This window comes from Poecilia reticulata, chromosome 17 (assembly GCF_904066995.2).
Source record: "Poecilia reticulata chromosome 17, P_reticulata-male-v2, whole genome shotgun sequence".
NCBI lineage: Eukaryota > Metazoa > Chordata > Actinopteri > Cyprinodontiformes > Poeciliidae > Poecilia > Poecilia reticulata.
Genome location: NC_088846.1, coordinates 14,575,809 through 14,598,556, shown reverse-complemented (window position 1 = coordinate 14,598,556; position 22,748 = coordinate 14,575,809). Strand labels below are relative to the sequence as shown.

Below are 22,748 nucleotides of genomic sequence, written 5' to 3'. Positions count from 1 at the left end.
CTTTAGCAGTCCTGGCCATGAAGAGCCCAATGTTGCAGTGTCAACAATAAATGTTTCCATAATGGCTTTGAAATTAATATTTATTTATTTCTCTCAACAGAATCCAAGTGACAATCAGAATACAGTACTTTTTTTTTCTTTTTCATGTTTTTTTTATATAACGCAAAACGAGAACACAGTGCAATACAGACAGAGGACTGACAGTGCGGTGCTCTCTCTACCTTTTCACAGTGCATGTTTATACACACAAAAAGATTGTACAGCGTTAATAATACATTTCCACCCGTCAATGTCATGACATAGCAAAGTGAATGTCTTTAAAACAATCATTTTGAAATTGCGACTTGCAAACTCGTGTAGCTTGGCACACACTCACAAACACGCAACCCTCCCCCCCCACACACACACTCTCTCACATACATTTTCCCTTACACACGTACAGTAACAACACAAGGTATTGTTTTTCTTTAATCCTCACCGGAGAGAGGGCTGCTGCACTTATACACTCAGGACTGGCTCATTTGTCAAATTAATGGTGCTTTTGGTAATGTTGACATTATATTTAATGTACAAAAGGAATACCAATTGAGATATAAAACAGGGATTGAGGTAGAGGGTGGAAACAGGGAGGGAAAGACATATAGGTAACCAGCCTGATTATGATTATTAGAAAAATTTATATTAGTGCTGTTTCTTTTCTTTCTTCATTTTTCCCCCCCAAAAAAAGAGAAGCCCAAATGTTTTAAAGGCCATTGTGCAATGCCTTGTCTTTTTGACTGCAATGTGATAGGTCCTTAAACAATCTGATATTTCTAAAGTGGTTGCCAACAAATTCTGGACTGGGAACATTGTCAGTGACAACCAAATATAGATGACTGCATGTCGAACACAGCCAGACTCCTGAGGCTTTACTTTCCAGCCAATAAATTAAAACATACATGGTACAAGTCATCACTCTTAACCTTTACCAAAAAATATATAAGCATAACATTGAAAGATTTCTTCAAGTGCATATGGCTATAATAATCTGCTGTAAAATTAGGAAACTCACTAAAAGCTTAGGTCTTGATTGTACGGCTAGCTGTTGGTATCAAGTATTTACACTATTATGGTGGTCACATTGTGCATGGCATTACAAGGGTGACATTACTCACCGGCTCCTGCCTAGAACTGTTTTACAAATACCCAACCGTCTTGAGTACAACTGCACCAATATGCTGTGCCACTTTTCTTATATTAACGGTGCCCTAAGCGAAATTATCGTGCTGCGGCAACCCAACACGTTTAAATACAGAACATTATCTGAGATTTTGGGGTTTTGAAAAATTGAAGACAGTTTCACACAAAGCAGATAAGCGTGACTCCCCATTCTCATCCTCAAGCAGAGGACTCTTGCTTAACTGCATAAAAGCAATAGAAAACTTGAGAATGGCACAACTAGCGTTATTCTTGTTTATCTGGTTGTCATGCACCCTCTTTTCTAATACAACTCAGGACAACTCCCCGTATTGCCCTTATTTAAAACCGGCACTGCAGATTCGACATTATATGTCAACAGGCTTTGGTTGGTCATAGTAATGAGACTTAAAAAAAGAAAAGAAAAAAAGGTATGTTCTAATTTACTACCTATCAAACTCCACCTCATAGCTTTTTTCTTTTCTTTGTTTTTTTCTTTTTAAAGATTACTTCATAACACTTCTCTGTCTGTTACAACAACCCAACCAACATGACTCAACCACTTACGAAAGGCTTTGAGTTTGTGAGCACACAGTCTGTAACCGTGATTCACAAAAGAGAAATTGAATCTGTTCTAGGATCTACTGTTGTACATTCTAGAACATAGTTGTAAAGGCTTTGAGAGCCCGCTGGCGTCTAAAGCAAGTTAACTTTCACTCTTTGACTTACAGTACAACAGTGAAAATGTGAAGAGTATAGATAGAATTGAACGGTTCATTCATTTAAGTGCTTTTGCACACGTACACAAAGAAAAAGTTGGTCATAAAAAAATTATGCTACTACAGTAAAAGTACTGATAAATTATGTTTTTTTTATGTAAAATAAACTAAACAAAAAATTTACATTGAAACAAATATTAGATTGCATTGAAATCTAATTTAATAATTTTAGATGCTTTTTGCTCCCCATCATCTTATTTAGAAAATATCTATTCATTATTGGATATCTACTCTACTTATCAATATACAAGAGTTCAGTCACAGGAAATAGAAAAATATCAAATATCACCAGTGATGATAAGAAAATGTGACAACCTGAACAAGCAGAAATATTGCAGTGGTAACCACTATGGTCCTGACATCAGCAAGTATCACCCCCCTAGTGCTCTTTGTGATCACCCTGAAGCATTGTCGCAGGGGGAGCCCCAGTACCACCAAACAGGGAGAAGAAGTGAGTATGTGGGGGTTATGTGGTACAGAGGATAAAGTTTTTTTTCTTCTTTTTTTTAAATGTCAGATGGCTGTGTCCCAGAATACAGTTGTCTGTGTTGGGTACGGGGGAGGTCGGATCTTCTTGGTTCCACTGCTCTTCCCACAGCCGGCGAGGACAGACACACTTTCTTGCTTGCACTGACTTCGCTCCAGGTGCCTGTCCTCGTTCTTGTCAGGAGGTGGAGGCCTTTCCAGATATTTCTGCAAGTGTGGATGCTGTCTGGAGAGGATCTCCGCACAGAGGTTCCGTTTTCTTTCTATCTGCTCTAGCATAGTGGTGTCTCCACAGATCCATGGCATCTGCAGCATCTGAGTGACAGAATGAATTTCAACTCGGTTTTATTTACACAGTGACAAAGTGCAGCAAATATCACCTGATGGTATTTTACAAATGGGCGCAACTCATATTCAGTTACACAGAATTGTATGAATCCAATTCTTTTCGAAAAGGACAATTTGACACAGCCTATGTAGAAAGGTAACTTGGATGAAAGCAATGTAATGGGCTACACCAAGGCTTTTCAAAGTGTGGTCATGCTCCCTCTGGATGGTGCCAGAGCTCTTCAGGGGAATGTAACATAACAAAATAAACAAATCATTAAAGGTAACGGTGTACATTCAGCTATCTTCACCAGGCCTTTGACAAAAATAGAACCAGAGACAAAATTGATTAATTGACATTTTAGTACCGAAGGCTACAGGGAGTAAGAAGTTAGAGTATGAGCCAAGCAAAATAAAAGAAGAAAGTATAACCATGATTATTTAAAGTTGAAATTCTCATGGGCGGGCTGGATCTAAAGATGCTTCACTGCCACAATGTTGTCTGCCAAGATGTTTTTTTTTATAGCAGGCTAAATGAACTGTGGTCACAGCAGAGAGTAGCTCATACTTTTAGCACTTCAAATGACAAGGCAACTGCAGCATCACCTTATATGATGCTATGCCTGAAAAAAAGCAAGTAAATCCCAAAACACCACTTTAATCGATGAATAAAACTTCAAGTTTAGCAAAAGCAAAAACGTTTACAGAAATTACAGTAATAATGTAGTTTGAGGGAGCAGCTGTCAACCCTCTGGGCTACATTGACGAGCAAGTGCTGTATTTTGTTGTTATTTTGTTATTGATTGTTAGGAAGAGTTCATACACTTGGTTACCAGTTGTGCTGTTTTGAAGGAAGTATTTGCATTTGTAAAAAATTTTTAAAGTCTTGGTCTTGTTAGTGCCTTTTGCAAACAAAATCTGTGACTTTGGTGATGAGTGCTGCTATTTAGGCGTGTGTGTAAACTGTTTTGAAAATGTGGAGTCTGAGTTGCTTTGACAACTGCATCAAAGCAATTATGAAAAATTGAAAAACACTTTGGACAGTTTTTTTTTTATCCTTGGTCTCCTTCATATTGCAATATTTCTTTTGGCAGCGGTGTTGCTATCTATTTTGTATGTGATAGAATCAATTATGTTCTTCAGAGCTTTGATATCGAACTATATAGGACGACTGAAAAAATGTAAAAATAAATTATGATGATGCAGTGAAAAATAAAAACTATCTATACTGTTCAAACAAGGATTCATCTGTAAGCAGAGAGCCTGTTTTCCAAAGTTAAAGAATAATAAAGAAAAGTAATAGCCTACATGTGCATACCTGACTTTGATGTGTCTCTGCAGCTCTCCTTTGTGGCGTTCCGAGTGGGGAAGGGTTATTGGGCATTGAAGGGGAGCGACTATACTTGGATGGAGTTTTCAAATCTAAAAAAGAAAAAAAAAAACATGCAAAGCTGTATGTCATGGAACAGATTCAGTGTAGTATCCTTCAAGAAATATTATTTAAGCAGAGCACAATTAATTTTTTTTGGAATTGAGATGTAAGCTCTCACCGTTTCCAGTTCCTGCAGACAAAGGTGGGCTACCGGATGATTTCCCATGGTGAGTGGGTGTAGTAGTGGATGAATGTTGCCCTGAAATTGTGCTGCCATTTCTCTCTTGTGCTTTTGACTGGTCCGTATTGTGATTAGCTCTGTTGTCACGCCTCGGCGTACCATCTGACCTGTGTCCACGGTCTTTATCACACTTGTACTCCGTTGCAGGAGGACTCTTGCTGCATTTGAAATCATAAAGTTGCTGCTCTGAGCCATTAAGACTTCTGTCTTTGCTGTCCCGTCTCACTTCAAGGCCTGTCCTACTCAGGTCTTTACTTTCCTGCCTTGGTAAAAGAGGGGGTGGAAGATCCCCTCCGTTGTGGCAATTCCGATCTCTGCCTTCATACTTAAAATCAACCTTGTTGCTCCGTGATGTCTCTTGTCTCAGCAGCACTTCAGGTGGCTGGTCTATTCGTCCTTCATATTTATGTTCAGTGCTACTTCTTTCTCTGTCTACACTCTCTTGAAGTAACAAATCAGGACGATTGTCTTTGCAATCGTGCCTAAATTCTGGTCCATTTCTAGTTCTGTCTTTACTTTCTTGACGAGGCAGAAGCTCACCTACTCGGTCTCTGCTATCTTGCTTTGAATCCAAACCATTTCTTGCCCTTTCCTTGCTGTCTTGTTTTGATAAGGGCTCGTGTTGCTGATCTATTAGTTTGTCTCTGTCTTTGCTTTCCTGTCTCTGTGAAGACTCTGTGGCATGTCCTCCACCTCGATCTTTGCCGTCTTTCCTTGGAATTAGTTCACCGTTGCTAATACATCTTTCTTTGGAGTCTTTTCTTATTAAAGGTATGGGGTCTGAGGAGCTGCAGCTTTTGTCTTTGGAGTCCCGTCTCCCAGAGATGGGCTCTAGACCACTGGAGGCTTGATCCTTGCTATCCCTGCGGACAAGGGGCAAATCTGTACTGCTGGAGGTGCGGTCTCGACTGTTCCGTCTGTGGATTGGAGGTTCTGTATTGCTGCTGCCCCTATCTTTGTCTTTTTCTTTTTCTTTGTCTTTGTCTCTTTCTCTTCGATGAGAAGACTCCTTGCTGTGGCGCTCTTTGGACTCACGTTTGGGATCCTTGCTGTGGCGTTCCTTTCCTTCACGCTTGGAATCACTGTGAGACTTGACCTTAGACTCAGCTGCAGAAGAGCATAAAGAAACAACTTTATTATTTTCATATTTACCAATATTTAAAATATTCATGTTATGGTTATAATCCTTAGTTTAAAACCTCTGTTAACGTACTGTCAATTAACAGTTGAGAAAATAGGTTTGTATTGCAATATCCGTTAATAACCACTAGGTGGCACCCAATACTTGCTTCAGTGTTCACAATTTCTGAGAGCAAATACAGCATAGATCTTAGCTATGCTTTTCTAATAAACTACACATTGATTCCATTAACCATGAAAATAAAGTTAGATTTGTATCTGTAGCCTGTTATCCTCTCATTGGTTACACAGGCCATTTTAAAAGGTATAGATGTATGTGTGAGTGTTTGCTTGTGAGGGCATATAATATGAAAGGGAAGATTAACCAATTGGTAAATGGGTCAGAATATTGTCTCTACTGCTAGAGAATTCAAAGGTAAAATAAAGGCCAGTACTTTGAGAACCACTATGTCCAAAAAGCAATCAAAGAGAGAAACAAATAATAATAAAAAACAACACTGCTTCCTATTCCTATGTATTAAAAATACAAGGACTTCTATGCACTTGATTAAAAGACATGATTTTTTAAACAATATCTTAAAAAGAACTGAGTAAATGTTGTAATTAAATAAACATAACAAACTCCTAAAAAAAGCAAATGTGCATTAGATTTCGGACAAGAAAACCTTAAGTCAAGCCAATTATATTACATTTAAAAGTATAAGTAACCCAATGTACTTTGTTTCCACTCTGTCCCGCTGCACATCTGCACCAGCAGCCCGATTGGCTTAACCATGAGAAAGGTATGTGCTGATTGGACAAAATACATTTGAGTTGTGAGGCATCACCGCCCCTGTCAGCTGCTCAACACTCGTTTGTACACCACCATGCCCTGAGCTGTGATTGGCTGCATTACCCACGGGAAGGAAATCTGCAAATAAGAAACGGGGATTTTTTCCCCTCCTTCCTCTGTTGCTATGTTGTAGTTGCTAAGAAAACTGACTGAGGATGGATGTGTAGAATCTGTACAATTTCACCACAATTTATGATTTATGGGAGAAGGGGTGGGGGATAGTAAAACCATAAACGTGTAGGTTTGAAACATAGATTTTTCTTTAATTACTTAATTACTATTTTATAGACCACTCAATGGAAGAATGGAACTCTGAAGATTCATCTCACATTTATGTTTATCTGCAAGTAATCTTAAATGTATCAAATAAAAAAAAACTCAGTGTAAATCTTAATATGATTTATGCATTTATGAGACTTCCTCTTGCCTAATATGAGGTTCATATACAGGTCCTTCTCAAAAAAATAGCATATTGTGATAAAGTTCATTATTTTCCATAATGTAACGAAGAAAATTAAACTGTCACATATTTTAGATTCATTGCACACCAACTGAAATATTTCAGGTCTTTTATTGTTTTAATACTGATGGTTTTGGCATACAGCTCATGAAAACCCAAAATCCCTGTCTCAAAAAATTAGCATATCATGAAAAGGTTCTCTGAACGAGCAATGAACCTCATCATCTGAATCAACAAATTAACTCTAAACACCTGCAAAAGATTCCTGAGGCTTTTAAAAACTCCCAGCCTGGTTCATTACGCAAAACTGCAATCATGGATAAGACTGCCGACCTGACTGCTGTCCAGAAGGCCATTATTGATACCCTCAAGCAAGAGGACAAGACACAGAAAGACATTTCTGAACGAATAGGCTGTTCGCAGAGTGTTGTATCAAGGCACCTCAGTGGGAAGTCTGTGGGAAGGAAAAAGTGTGGTAGAAAACGCTGCACAACGAGAAGAGGTGACCGGACCCTGAGGAAGATGGTGGAGAAGGGCCGATTCTAGACCTTGGGGGACCTTTGGAAGCAGTGGACTGAGTCTGGAGTAGAAACATCCAGAGCCACCGTGCTCAGGCGTGTGCAGGAAATGGGCTACAGGTGCTGCATTCCCCAGGTCAAGACACTTTTGAACCAGAAACAGCGGCAGAAGCGCCTGACCTGGGCTACAGAGAAGCAGCACTGGACTGTTGCTCAGTGGTCCAAAGTACTTTTTTCGGATGAAAGCAAATTTTGCATGTCATTCGGAAATCAAGGTGACAAGAGTCTGGAGGAAGACTGGGGAGAAGGAAATGCCAAAAGGCCAGAAGTCCAGTGTCAAGTACCCACAGTCAGTGATGGTCTGGGGAGCCATGTCAGCTGCTGGTGTTGGTCCACTGTGTTTTATCAAGGGCAGGGTCAATGCAGCAGCTATCAGGAGATTTTGGAACACTTCATGCTCCATCTGCTGAAAAGCTTTATGGAGATGAAGATTTCATTTTTCAGCAAAACCCTGGCACCACAGTGCCAAAACCACTGATAAATGGTTTATTGACCATGGTATTACTGTTGGCCTGCCAACTCTCCTGACCTGAACCCCATAGAGAATCTGTGGGATATTGTGAAGAGAAAGCTGAGAGACGCAAGACCCAAAGCCCTGGATGAGGTTAAGGCTGCCATCAAAGCATCCTGGGCCTCCATAACACCTCAGCAGAGCCACAGGCTGATTGCCTCCATGCCACGCCGCATTGAAGGCTGCAAAAGGATTCCTGACCAAGTATTGAGTGCATAACTGAACATAATTATTTGAAGGTTGACTTTTTTGGTATTAAAATACATTTCTTTTATTGGTCGGATAAAATATGCTCATTTTTGAGACAGGAATTTTGGGTTTTCATGAGCTGTATGCCAAAATCATCAGTATTAAAACAATAAAAGACTTGAAATATTTCAGTTGGTGTGCAATGAATCTAAAATATATGACAGTTTAATTTTTATCATTACATTATGGAAAATAATGAACTTTATCGCAATATGCAAATTTTTTGAGAAGGACATGTATATAGGCACATGTAAATCTTAAAATAGTAATTTTCAACATGATAGATTTCACCATGTTCAAGAACAACACAGTGGTTTAATGATAATAAACCATTATCAGTAAACTGATAATACTGCTGACTAACATAAACTATAACTTAACTCAGTTTTAATACCTTTTATAGAGTGAAAAATATCTACCTGTCTTTGAGCAGACTCTGCTTTCCTCTGCAGATGAACTGATTTTGGCAGCATCTTGAGTGAATGTGGCATGAATATCGGTATTTAAATCTGATGTTTACATATTTAAAAGTAATCCTGCCTGATGGCCTAATGCCATGAGTTGGTTTGAGAGACCCGCTGTCCGCTTTAGTCTCTAATCTCCTCAGATTAAATCATACGATCTGTATCTGACTTGGCTTTGTGGACCTAGATTAAACAAAGGAAAATTTTGCAGCTTTTGCCACCATGCTGTAAAAAGAGATGCACACTTTACACAGCATCTTAAATTGGTATGGTTTAAATTTTATCCCAAAAACAGCATTAATTTAAGGACAGAGGAGAGTAGTATTTGCTGTTTATAAATCAGAGAATATCAATATTCCCTGATTTTGTCTTGCATTGTAGTTTATTCAACTGACTGATTGGTTTATGCCTATTGAAGATGTCCCTTGACTCTCAGCTGTAAGTGAAACTGCTTTCTTTTCCACACCTAAAAGCTATCTAAATTTAGTACACTGTTTTTTTTTTGTTCTATTCCTGGTTTTACAACAATAATCTATGATGTAAAAGCATATCCAAGACATAGCTTACTCTCTCCAGGCTCTTTAGATTTTCTTCCACTGGCATTTTTCTTCAGCATGTTCCTGCCTGTGGTGAACAGGTTTGTTAGTTCATCAAGTGGACTGGTGGGTGTCCGCGAACGACTTGTTGACACATTCTGCATAGAGCCGTGGAGTCGTCCAACACCTTCTTGAGGTGGGGAACCTTTGCCGTGAGGGGTTGCAGATGCACTCCGAGGGAGACCCCCGGGAAAAGGCATTGGAGCATCAAATGGAGGTGTACGCATTAGGCTCAGAGGGGTGAGACAGCGGCCCATGCTGACCGGTGATGGGCAGGCAGAATGGCTACGCTGATAGGATGATGATGAGGAGGATTTGTAAAGTGTACAAGGGAGCGGAGGTGCGGAGGAGCGGCCAGAGACTGTAAGTGTTGGGGTAGCAGTGAGCTCCCTGCGGATGTGAGCAGAAGGAGGAGGTTCATTTGAAGAGGTCGGGGACTTGCTATAGGGCTGGTTCTCCAGCATTGGCAATTTGGTTACATCTAAAGGTGTGAGGGGAGACTCATCTGAGTTTGGTGAGCACTGGGCTGGTGCCGGTGGAAACACCAGCAACGGCGGACGGTGAGTGAGTAAATTAGGAAAAGGTGCAGGAATGTCACAGAGGGGGATGTTTCGAGGGGTGGAGCAGCGACTGAGAGGCTCAGGGTCATAGGGTGCCGGGGTGGGGCAGGCAGAACGACATCCAACAGGATCAGTGCGGTACTCCATATCATCCAGGGCTGGATACTTCATTTCCTCGTACACAGACTCTCCCGGCTCTTCATCCTCAATCTTCAATGGTTCTCGTGGCCCTATGTCAATCCCCCCCATTTCTATGTAGACAGGCTCATCCTCACAGTCGTCTGTGGGACTCTCGTCACTCTGTGGAGGTGAGGGGTTGCGTTCGCATGGGGATGTGGTGTGGTGGAGGTGCTTGGACAGGCACACACCACTGCTTCCGTGACTCCTAATGTAGGACTCGTCAAAGGAAACGCTAAGTTGTGTGTTGGGGTTCCTCTTGGGTTTTGGAGGTGGCACCCGTCTGCAGTCCTCATTGCATCCTTGTACTGCTAAAACACCAAGGAGAGAAAATTGATCAAATAAACTAAATCAGAATTTTCTTTTTTTTTCTATTTCATTAATTTGTCTTCAGTTATATTGCATTAACAGTGATCAGTTCACTCTATTATGTGTATATGGTCATATATTATAATTCATAATGCTGTTTGGTCACAGAACAGCATTTATACTGAATGTAAATTACTCAAGGTAAACTTTATTTTCTAATTTAGTGACTTCTAAACGCAATTGATTGCAGTGGATTCCAGAGTAAGTGTGTATTTTTACTGTTTATTTGTGAAAACTAATAAAAAGCAGACAAAATAGTCCTGCTGTTACACAACTATACGGTACGTTGTGTAGATTCATCAGAAAGTTTTGGAAGCTTCAAAGGCACAACCACTTTTACAAGAATCTGTATACCTTGAGGTAAAGTGTATTAAACAGAATAAGGTTATCTAATCATTTATATCAATACAACATATTTTGTGTAAGAAATATGCAAGGCAGGTTAATGAGACAAAAAGGAACAGGAAGTAGAATATCAATATATAAGAAAAAATCTGTACAGTTGCAAGTAAAACAGCATTGGCACACTTTAGTATGTTAAAGTCAATCATTTTGTGTAAAAAAACATTGAAGTAAAAACACTAGCTTTGATAGGAAACCTTTCTGAATTTTTATGGGTCAGCCATAGGTCACTGTGTATCGCTGTGAGCAATACCTTGCATGTGAGTTGTGGGACCAGTTGATGCATATGCATGTTTCTAGGTCAGATATAAAGCAGGGAAGCAATATGAGAATATTGTATTTGGGTCACACACTCTGTGGAGCTTCTTTTTGATAGTGGTGACGTGCTATTGCAGTGTGAATCTCTTCAGATGTGGCGCAGAGTGGCTTTGGTACAGTGCTAGTATTTCCTAGATACTACTGTATAAAAGCAGCACAGCGCTAAAGCCTCATTCACTGCTCTGTGTCACACTTTATTTCTAGGTCAGTCGATGAAATGTTTGGATAGAAGTGCCCTTCCCTAGGATGGGAAGTGAGAGATGGGCTTAGTGAAGAAATGAACCATAGCTGAAATTTCCAAACTGCAGATTTTAGACCTTTAATAATTCAGATACCAGATGGCCCCAGACATGCATATTTCCCATAACTGTATGACTCACCACCAGTGACTGCAGTACATGCAAACCGGAGCATGCACACTGCACATCCCTACACATTCATTGGTGGAAAACCTCATGAAAATAATTTATGCCATATGTGCTAACTTTTCTTTGAAAGTATTTCTAGCTGAAGTTTAACAGTGTACTTACTTTTTGTCCCTGTCACATGTACATTTTTCAGCTTTACTGTTGTAACGAATAATATCATGTCATGTAAGCAAAGATTTAGATGGTGCTGATATCAAATTTTGCTCATTTTTTGGAGACATATGTCTTTTTTGTCCTTATCACCACTGACAAAAAATTGAAGATGCTGCAACTGGACCAGTATAGTAGCCATGTTATTGAGAATGCCTCATATTTCTTTGTGTGAATATTTGCTAGAATCGGAATGTGTGCATGCGATACTGCTTAAATATGTTTTCTCTCTGTCACAACAAAATGCATTACTACACAACACGGTTTTCTTATTAAACTCTGAGCTTTGTATCAGTACTGATGCCGAAATCAGCCATTCAAATATCCTTTTCTGCCTGTTTTTTTCTTTTCCTCTGTCTCTTACTTCCCCTTCTCCCCCTCCCCCTGTAATGGATGTGTTTATCCGCAGCACCTCCCCCTCCGTCTTCTCCAGGGAAAAACAAATCTAGGTCAGTCGCTCCTCCTGAATGAATTTTACTCTGACAAGCTCCTCCCTTTTCCACAAAAAGCACCAGCAATGGAGCACGCAAGCCTCCCCTTAGCCAGGGACACCCCTACACTCTATCGCTGATTGGCTGACAAAGCTCAGACCTCAGCATCTCTGGAGTCCTATTGGCCCAAGCTCCCGAGCACGGCTGTTATTGGCTGGGCTGCAGGGGGTCTTGTTTCTGTGGGATGGTTGCCGTGGTGCCCAGGAAGATCTGTGTGTGCACACAGAGATCCCCACCAATCTGAGCCCGGCTAGGTGACTCCCTAAACATCACGTTGGCAGTAAAGGACACCAATGAAAAAGAAGTCAAATCTTCTCTCGCTATAATAAGCCCCAGTCTATAAATTAGATTGCTAGAATTTCAGAGGTTTTATTCTGTGCATTTTACAATTTTTTTGCACTGCATACAATGGTGTTTGTAATAGCAACAGTTTTCAAGGAGGCGATGCATGCACATAATACTATACATATCACTTTATTATTCGTGAGTAATAGGTTTTTTTGCTTCGTTTACTGAAAATTGCACTTATCAAATACATGTAGTCCGATGTATATGGGCACTTGCTAAAACTGGAAACAAGACAAAAGATTTGTTATGTCAGAGTATGAGTTTTATCTTTACTTGATCTAATTTATTGGGCCATGAGAGAAGCAAATTGTTTTTGTCCTAAAATACACAAGAACAGAGGATTTTGATGTCCTCTGAATTGTAACTTCACTTTATTCTGTGAAGTTACAATTCCAACTTCACAGAATAAAGTGTTCACTTCAGATGTAGTTTGCGTATTGGTTGTTTGAACATCCTAGCTTAATCACTCAATCATTCAACATTTGCCAAACCAAACTGTGCAGAAGCACACCTAGAAAGTTCTCAAAGAAATGGCTCAAAATCTTAGGGTGGCAAAACTAAACCAAAAAACAGCAAGAAAATTTTGATTCTGCTGTCATGAAATATAAGGAATTGGTTTGCAGGAGAGGGGTTAGAATAACTGACAAACATTTAAATTTAAATGTGGCTGAAACATTTGCCCTTTTACCATCATACTACTTAACTACAGGTCTGTGTAACAGAACAAGAAGAGATGAAATGCCACTTCATAGATAATAAGTGGGGGTAAAAATTGGAGAAGGAATTAACTAATTGGGACCAACAAACAAAAGGTAAGTAAAACGAAAAAAATATAAATATACATAACTTTCTGATCAAGACATGTCTATGATGTCATTACCCGTAAGTAATAAAAGGAAGTAATTTAATATAAATAAATTTGTATTATGTCAACAAGTAGATGTCACATGACTCTGAGAGAACAGCTAAAGATATCTGCAGCAATGTGATGCAAAGTGCCACAAACACTCACCGTCACATCTCTCCCCACGGCAGGTGGACATGGCACTGTGGTCCACTGCTTCAGACGACATGCTCAGCTTGGTAGCCGGGTCTCTCCTAGGCTTAGGTGGTGGCTGCTTCCTAGAGGTGGGACTCCCCACTTCCTCATCTCCTCCTCCTCCTCCTCCTCCTCCTCCTCCTCCTCCTCCTCCTCCTCCTCCTCCTCCTCCTCCTCCTCCTCCTCCTCCTCCTCCTCCTCCTCCTCCTCCTCCTCCTCCTCCTCCTCCTCCTCCTCCTCCTCCTCCTCCTCCTCCTCCTCCTCCTCCTCCTATGTTACTGCCACCAACAGAGTGGAGGGACTGGGAGCGGACCGAGAAGCCCTGCCCGCAAGCGATAGTGTGCAGGTGGGGCAAGGGCATTCGCTCCTGGGGCTCAGGCATGGTTATTGAGCCCATGCGCAGGTGCTTGCCTTCTGTTGCTATATCCTCACCAGTTCTGAAAAGCAGCAAAAGGGGGAGGTGAGGAGGAATAAAAAAATAATAATAATAAGTTAAAGATGGAGACTTAAACATGCAAGTTCTGATGAAATACTGTACGATAGAAAAATAACACAAACTCAGAAACATTTTTGTTTATATGTTTGTGTGCGTTTGATAAGGGCATCAAGTCAGCATCAATAAATGCGAGTTCCACTGACAGCACAAAAGTCACCAGAGTTAAGGCACAGTAATGATTTGAGCTTAACCCTGGATATGCCTGACACTAGTCACACAAACACGATGGAAGCCTCCCCTCCTCCCCCGCCTGTAAACAATCAATGCCTATAAATGGATGATTGGCCTGAATGGAGCCTTAATGATGGGCGAAAGGGGAACACTAATTGGATAAAGTGTGTGTGTTTGTTTGTGTTATGCGTGCATGCTTGAACTGTTTTCATATTTCATATATTGCAAGCTAAGAAAGTAGACATAAACTGATATGTACATGTTTACAAATGTGACACATATCAGAATTCATACGTGCTTAAAGCATGAATGTGCATGCTCTTTTGCTGACAGTGACTTCCTCTTGGCCAGCTGCTGAACAGAAGGTGCTGTATAGATTTGGTTCATTGCTCAGACTCTGCTTTGCCTAGCAACAGGGCACATATACACATCAGGCACAAAACCAGCTGCCCCGGCACAACAATAACAAAGTACATGTGCACAACGCCACACTTGCACATGGCTGCATCATTATCAAGGCAGTTTCGCTTAAAAACTAAGCAGGTGGGTTCAAGAAGCAAAGCAGCAAACCTTAGAATGTCACTGTGATAAGCCCGGCAGATAGGGGAATTAAAGAATCCAAAACCTTAACACAAAAACATATTTAATATCCTTGTTTTTTTATTTTTATGTCATTATTATAGTCACAATTAAGGTTTTGGGATAAAATTGAATTGGAAAAGAAGCAGAAAAATTACACCTGTTAGATGTAGCCACACTTGTCATTGAAAAAAAATTGTTTCCACTTCCCATATGTTTTGGGTGTGCATCTCATTGCAGCTTCAGTATGCATGGGTCGCATGTGTGTAGGTGGCTTGGTGTGACTGAAGTACTGGTGGCTGAGTTATTTTTAGGATATTTGCCCGGTGATTGGCTAGAGGACAGACCACAGGTGCAGTTGGACCAAATGAAGTTGACTTGTTGTTGGGCAACGCTGCTTTTCTGTGTGACAATGTAAAAAATAAAAAATAAAATAATAATAATAATTATCTCTGTTTAAGGAACAAGCAAAATACTGAGTAAAGAAACATAATGAGTGCCTGTAAGTGGATGCACACATGCTCCAAAGGGTTTAGAAGAGGGAAAGGAGACGTTTGAAATTTGCATTCCCATGCAAATGTAGGAACATTTACATACGTTTGGTCTTCTATGAGTTTGTGGTTAGGAGGAACAAACGGTGATTAAATGCCCTTTAATAAATATTTCTGTGAGGCTATGGCAATGACTTTTGTTTTCAAAAAGGTGAAAAAACAACAGAAGAGACCCTTAGTGAGGAAACTGTCAGCAGGAAGGCCCGCCTTGCTCAAATCCAACAGGCTGATTCAATTGGACTACAGCTCCTCCAGCTGTCACCAGGCAGAACACATCCCCTGTAACTGAACTCACACTTAATCATTCTCTAACAAGTTTTTCTTCACCACACTCTTAAATACACTTCGTCTAACACAATTTACAAGCCATTTGCTCTCCTTCCCCCCCTCTTCAGCAACCCCTCTCTCATTTCTTTTAACCTGTTGTTCAAGCATGCATGTGCTTATTCACTCACAGAAACAAGTATGCACTATGAATTCTAAAACTCTCTCTCAGTTACTTTAAGAAATAGGTCATCTCATTGACCTACTTGTAGGAGTCACAAAAAAAAAAAAAAAAAATCGCAAAATTTGATGCTCCTCCTCAAGTGGAAATGTATTAATGTTCTTGCTCTGGCAAAATCTAAAATAAAGCAAATGTCAGTTTCCTCAGGCATCCCCTGTGTCTAATTCCTGAAGTTGCTCCACAGGATTACATGAGACTACTGATAGAGGTGGGAGGGTGTTTTGATGTGAACAGAGAAGGATTTCCAACTTTAACGACCTCCAAAAATGCTTGGAGCATTAGCATTAACAACCCTAAATCAGCTTTGATTGCGAAAGTAATAAAATGTAGCCACTCTGGAATGAGTTGTCCACAAAGAGTCACACAAAGGACAACAGACAACAAAAGAGGAAGAGATCTTTAGAATTACACGACCTTTGACAGGAATGTGACAGGGCTAAAGATGCCTCTGGTTAAGAAGAACATCTGCTCACTTAACATTCAACCATCCAGGGTTGTGCCAAAGTAATGACTTGATGACAAGATAAAACTTTGAACAGGGGCTTAAATACTTTGTTTTTCACAGACTGATAAAAAAAAAACAAAAAACAACAACATTTATTCCATTTTAACACTGGGTAGCATGTTTTTCATAAGTGGTGCCACAAACTGAAGCAGTTTATCTTAGGAAATGATCCGATTACCAGTAGGAAAGAAGTGAAAGTGCTTTTTTTGTGGGTAGAAAATGTATTTTATCCATTCACCGCTTTTTAAGATCAAGCACAATTGAACAATATGAGAGCAACTAAACCAGCTAGTAGTTGTTTTACATGTGGGAAGTGTTATCATAAGTCATTTATCTTCACAATTAGGAAATGTGTGTTTGTGTGTAAACTGACAATCAGCTTTGATTGAGACAGTATCTCACCTATTGTAGGTAATTCAAGTTTCTGAATTACCTACAGAAACTTGAATTACCTCACCTGAATTATCTCACCTGACATCAGAAACTGTTAAACTACACCTTTATGGTGGCATCACTTTTTGGCCATATCTAGGGATGGTGTTGGTGTTTCTGTTGAAAACCTTTGTAACCAATGTGTGAAAACAGCATTTAAATGTAATAAAATGCCTTGTCCCTGAGAGACAAAATTATTCCCACACATTATATAATTGACTATACTTAAACATAACATATTTTCAGCATAGACAGAAGTATTCTGTACCAGAAAACAGAATAAAAATTGTTCCCCTGCATCTTTCTCGTTTGTATCCTCACAGTCTAAAGCTTCTCTCATAGATGATTCTCCTTATTCTTGCTGGGTTTTTTTTAAATAGAGCATCAGTGACCTCTTTGCAAGGACAAGTCCTAAATAAGTCTAAATGAGAAATTAATTATCCTCCACAGGTTCATGGAGTGCATCAGTCCACACTTGTTAACCCCAAAATAAAACAACCTGCCACCCTCACAGGCACCCTCTTTCCATTTGTCCCAATTCTCTCTAACCTAAAGTGAACTCTATCACATCTGTGATGTTGTAAAGCTGTAGCAGGCGTGATAAATCTAATCAGTAATGAAGGTAAAACCAAATGTTTGTGTGTGTCCTCTGACATCTCTGCTTATACACTTTTGCTCATGGATCTTGTTTGTTGTTTTGTGGCTGGTTGCCTTCCTACCTCCTTATGGCTTCCTCCTGTTTCCTTTTCTTCTCGTTTTTTTCCTGCAGGAATGTCCTGTTTCTTTCATTCCTGGTGTGGTCCAAGTTCTGAGCCAACAGGCTGTTGTAGGCTCTCAGCCCATTCTCCTCAACATATTGGAAAAAGCTGAGAGTTTCCTCCTCTTTGGAGCTCATCATTCTTCAAGTCTTTGCACTGCATTCTAATTGAAAGAAAAAAAAAAAAACCTCTTAGTTATGATGACTTACCTAATCGGGGCACAGCATATTCAGAATAAAGAGTAACATGGCTCTTTCCAGCAAGCATTTTATTGTGTCATTAGTTATATTCTCTTACAAAAGTATTTAAAACCCTTAAATCAGTGGAAGCAATTGCCTTCTGAATTCTCTGTTAATTCTTGAAGAATCCCTGCAGAGAACAGCTGTGGAAGCATTAGGTTGTGGGAATATTTTTCATCTAGTCAGAAGATGATTGGAGCTAATACAGAACATTCCTGGAAGAAAACCAATTCAAGAGTGCAAAAGACTTTTGGGTCTGAAGTTCAGCTTTCTGCAGAACAAGGTTCTAAGTAGAAGCCGTAGCGACTGTGGACTTTTACAGTTACTACTTTTGTAATTAACTCATGCAAGGCACAGTTTTTATTTTCTGATTATAAGAAAGCCAATTATTTAAAAAAATGGCTAAAAGCCTCATACAAATCTAACACACTGAGTTGATCAGAGTATCTGTTAATATTTATGAGTAATGATAAATGTGTGGCTCTTTTCAAATAGAAGCTGTACGATGCTGCAGAGTCGCGCATCTATGTGGTATAATTAATCTTTGAGGGTGGCATCATGTTTCATTCAACATTCTCACACACCAAAACTAGCACACTACAGTTAGACATAGTGTTGATTAACAGCAGGCTCATTTTCTCAGTTGAATCTGCACGTGTTTCAGCGTGAAATGGCTGGTTTTAACCAAGAGAGCATGCAAATCTGAAAAAATTGCTTTCATTTTCCCATGTTTGTAATACGTGCTGGACTCAGATGTTGAGATACAGCATTCCTGGGATAAAAAGGATCAACACAAACAAATTAAAGCAGTCTCACTGAACAAAAGCACAGCTTTGCATATACAAATAATATTGATTTTATTTATTTATTTTGCTGTTGTTTGCTTTGATCCACAAATCTTTCTCTGTTGCCCCCCAACTCTGCAAAAAATAAAAAATAAAAAATGCAGCTAATTACAGTTCACTTGTAAACTGTAATTAGCTTTGTGTAAAACTCTTTCCATCTCTTCAATCTCAGAAGCATATAAGACTTACAGAGCATGTATGTGCTGGATGCATTTTTCAAAAAAATAAAATACAAATAAAATAAAATAATAATAATAATAATAATAATAATAATAATAATAATAATAATAACACATGCAAAATTATATATAAAATATGCAACGCTCTCAACTTGAATTTAGAGAGTCTAGAATAGGATGAGGAAACGACAGTGCATGCTTTTATGTAGGTCAGTGTTTTCAGATCAGCCGAAGACTTCTGCTTGTTTACGTACGAGAGAAGCACTGAGTGGGAGCGTGCATGGGCAGAGGGGGGGAAGGGGCTTTGCGATGACTGCATGTATGTTGTGTGTGTAGGGAGGCTAGGGCAGTGAGGGGGGTCTTGGAGGGCAGCCAGATGGAGACTGCGGAGCTAACAGGGAGGGCAACCATTGTCTGGTCACCCTTAGCATCTCTGCATCCCGTGTCCATCTATGCATCGCCATGCAGGGTAGGTCAGTGGGTTTATCTGTAGGCTCCACACCCCTTCTGGCATCCTGAACACCTTCTCAGCCCATCTTTTTAAAGACATGTGGAGTGATTGTTGTTAGAGACAGGAGAGTTCATACTAGGGCACTGAAGCACGGCGACCACAATTTTGATGTATTTTAATTCCAAGATTTAGTCACTAGTGCACGTACAGACATGTGCGTATAAGTCTTTGGTATGGGAAAAGAGAACTGAGTTTTAAGGAAGAAATGAGGTACACCAGCATAAGTGCAGAGATGAGAAAGCACTGTTCAAACAGTGTTTGAGCTGAATTAAGCCTACCGGCTTAATCCTGTAAGCCTGCAAAAGAAGCCCACACTGGAATCGGCTTGTTTATCACAGTGTTTTTACTGGCCTTTTACAAAGGCTTGTCCTCCAAAAACTTACTGATTTAAAATTATGGTATCATTCTATCACTTCAGCAAAATCTATAAATTCTCCAACCAGTTATTTTTTTGGTTTGTTTTTAGATATTTCAATTCCTCTTGTCTCATTTAGATTTCCTCTTGCTTTCAGCTCCTCCTCTGCCCATTTTTGTCCTAAATGACAGTTGAGACAGAGGTGCACTTTGCTTTAAAAGTAAATTATGGTGGCACATCGTTTCTGTTTCCAGGCAACCATGTCACCAGAGAGGGCCACCGTGGACATTCTAAAGACACCATGTCAAAAAAATTTCAGGGCCAGCAGTATGGTGTCCTCATGCATGGGTGCTTGTGCATGAATACACACATACAGACATACATCAGTGCATTGCAGTTAACCTCAGCTAACCTTTAGTTGCTCTACTTTTGAAAATGCCAACAACTGACAAGTCTTTCACATGTGTTAAGCTTATTTCTAAGTAGAAATACCTGCCAAATTAAAGAGTATATGCATGAAATAAGTAGGCTGGTTATTAATCTGCCTAATGTCCTGTGTGATATTTTTTGTTATAAAAAAGCATTATGATGCATACTTACAATAGGGCTTTGTCTTTACTGTGGTGTAAATCAAAGTGTCTTCTGTCTTTCCCTGAGTCCACGATGCAACAATGAACTCTGACCTATGCAGAACAATCCATGCACTCTTCCACTTAAATCCACATAGACCTCCGTCCATCGTTTTTTTTTTTTTCCCAACAGATTGGGTCCCACTAGAAAGAGTCCCAGTGACCCAGGATAAAGATGGAACTAGAAGGGAGCTGGGCCATCAGGTGCCCTGCCCAGTGCTCCCTTCTCCTGGGCCAAATATTGTACACCTCCAATCCAGATGCTGCCAGACTCCGAGCCAGCTGTGAGAGCTTCACTTCTACGCACATGTGCGGGCGCTAAAAAAGCAGCACACAACTGCCACTGCGTGCATTGCAAAAATGCACCTCACATCTTCTCAAACCAAAAGTCCTCTCACAGCTGCATAGCCAAGTTGGCTTTAAAGTCCAGTTCAGGTTCTTCTTTCTCGGAGTGTTTCTTCTTTGCACGTTCTATTCGATCAAAGTCTCATGACAGTAATTAAAAAAAGGGGATCCACATCCGCGGCGCCCTCGTGGATGAGGTAGACCAAGGGTTCTTGCATTCCCTGCCGATTTCCTCTGTCCTGTTCAGCACAGTACCTCGGTGCTTAAGCAGATGACACTGGGCTTCCCAGCTATACACCAAAACAAGAAGAACACGCCCACTGCCTACTGTAGCCACCTTACTCTAATACGTCAGCCTCTCTCTCTTGCTCTGTGTCCATCTCTTTCTTCCACAGCTCTCTTTTTTCTTTTTTTTTGCTGAGTCCCTTTGAACTAATATTTCTGTCACACTAATACACAAGCTTCTCTCCGCAAGCATTCGTGTTGTGTTTTTGTTTCTTGTGTCTCGCTTTGCCTTTCCCTTCGCAGCTGAGAGGAAGCTTGAGCCTGAATGTGTTGTTCTGTTGTCAGCACCACGGAGAGTTCTCCCTGTCAGGGGGTGGAAGAAGGCGGGGAGTTGACAGGGTGGGCACGGTGGGACAAATGCAAAGATAGGAGAATAGGAGGGGTAGGTGGGAGGAGTCAAAGGGTTGCCAGGGTGTGACCTCATTAGATGCAACCTCCTCTTCCCCTGGCAACCACTGCGATTACCCTCCCTGATGCCTCCTCCTCCTCCTCGTCCTGCTCCTCTCTTGCAGCTCGTAAACAAGACCATGACACGAAAACACTGGCTGTGAATGCACCGTGTTGCTCTCGTGCCGTCTTGGGTTGTGGTTAAAACAATGAGGAGTAAGGAGAGTACTCAGAGCAAAACAACAGCACTTTGTAAGTTCCTCCATGCACAAATGAAAAGGCTGGTGCAAGATTAATAATTGAATTCGCAAACATATAAAAGCAAGCAGACCAATTCCAAATGTGTTCCCTGGGGCTCCATAGGTAAAAAAAGATCAAATATAAACGTAGATTTGAAGCTGAGTTGCCGTTTTTGTCACTGCACAACTGTCTGTGGGACGAGTGTTTCCACATAGCTGTTGGTTGTCTGTGTTCTGGGAGAGAGGTGTATGTGATGCAAAAGCTGGTGAAAAAGCTGGAGAGGAAGGGGGGGGGGGTGCGGTAAGGGGATGCTTTGAACATGGGTGGGTGGCTGGAGGGGACTGGGTTTGTCTGAATGGATTAACACCACGGACACAAAAGGATTAGGAAGCAAAGATCTGTTGTTTATTTATCAACCCTTCCCTCCATTTCTCTTGACTCATATCATTCACCCCTCACCCTCCACCACCACCACCACTCCACCCTTTGAACAACTCCTGGGTGTCCCTTCAACATTGGCTTGAGCTAGAATGCTGGTTAAGCAAGTTTGTAACCAATGTGACATCGAAACCAATTAAAAACACCCGGTCATCAATGTTTGGAATAATGTCAGTTAGCATCAATTGGAAAACAAAGATTCAAAAGGCGCTATAGTTCACAAGGTGATCTAAAAGAGCTACAAGAACATAGCAAGGGCACTATGATCCACAAAGTGTGTTTAATTGCATATTAATAATTAGAGAAGTAAGGCAGGGTGGAATATAACCTTTATATCTCTGCACCCATTTCGACTCATAGCAGCAAACCAGGTGCAAAACAAGCAGCTGAAGTGACTCATTGAGGTCAAAATGCACTTTCACTAGGTAGTCAACTCCTCCTAATGCCTGTTGTGAAGGTTATGGTTGACTGATCTTTCACAAAGAAAGTTAGTCCGACCATACTGGCTCATCACACGCAGGCATCCACATGTTCATTTATAAAAAGGCAAGTGTGACCTCAGTGTACCCCACAGCATTTAGAGCCCACGGGAGTTTGATGAAAACAAACAGTAAAAGAAACCATCACCGAGAAAAGGGGTTAAATAAATATTTCCACCAATGTGCACGAGAGTAGTTTGTGTTGTGAACAGTAGAGTACACTCCCTCCGGGACAGAACGAGGGGTGAAACACAATGCAATTCCTGGAACTTTTTAGCTCATGTCGCCTTGGAACACATTTGCATTTAATGAAAAAGACATCAAAA

The 22,748-nt window shown here is 40.5% G+C and overlaps 1 protein-coding gene across 1 annotated transcript; it reads right to left on the bottom strand.

Annotated features, from left to right (window-relative positions):
* Nucleotides 1-62: 62 nt before the first annotated feature.
* Nucleotides 63-21,636, bottom strand: nyap2b (neuronal tyrosine-phosphorylated phosphoinositide-3-kinase adaptor 2b). Its single transcript, XM_081598107.1, has 8 exons — nt 20,220-21,636; nt 17,452-17,653; nt 13,779-13,930; nt 13,467-13,613; nt 9,183-10,259; nt 4,319-5,488; nt 4,087-4,190; nt 63-2,756 (listed from the first exon to the last, which is right to left on the bottom strand). The coding sequence occupies exons 2-8, from the start codon at nt 17,628-17,630 to the stop codon at nt 2,469-2,471; spliced, it is 3,117 nt and encodes a 1,038-aa protein (XP_081454233.1). The 5' UTR covers nt 17,631-17,653; nt 20,220-21,636; the 3' UTR covers nt 63-2,468.
* Between the last annotated feature and the right edge of the window lie 1,112 nt (nt 21,637-22,748).

Excerpts from the sequence above, each read along its gene's own strand:
- nyap2b (XM_081598107.1), bottom strand. The coding sequence starts at position 17,630 with ATGATGAGCTCCAAAGAGGAGGAAACTCTCAGCTTTTTCCAATATGTT. Across the intron at positions 13,614-13,778 it reads CCAGTCCCTCCACTCTGTTG|GAGGAGGAGATGAGGAAGTG; the intron begins GTGGCAGTAACA and ends GAGGAGGAGGAG. Across the intron at positions 5,489-9,182 it reads ATCTAAAGAGCCTGGAGAGA|CTGAGTCTAAGGTCAAGTCT; the intron begins GTAAGCTATGTC and ends GCTCTTCTGCAG.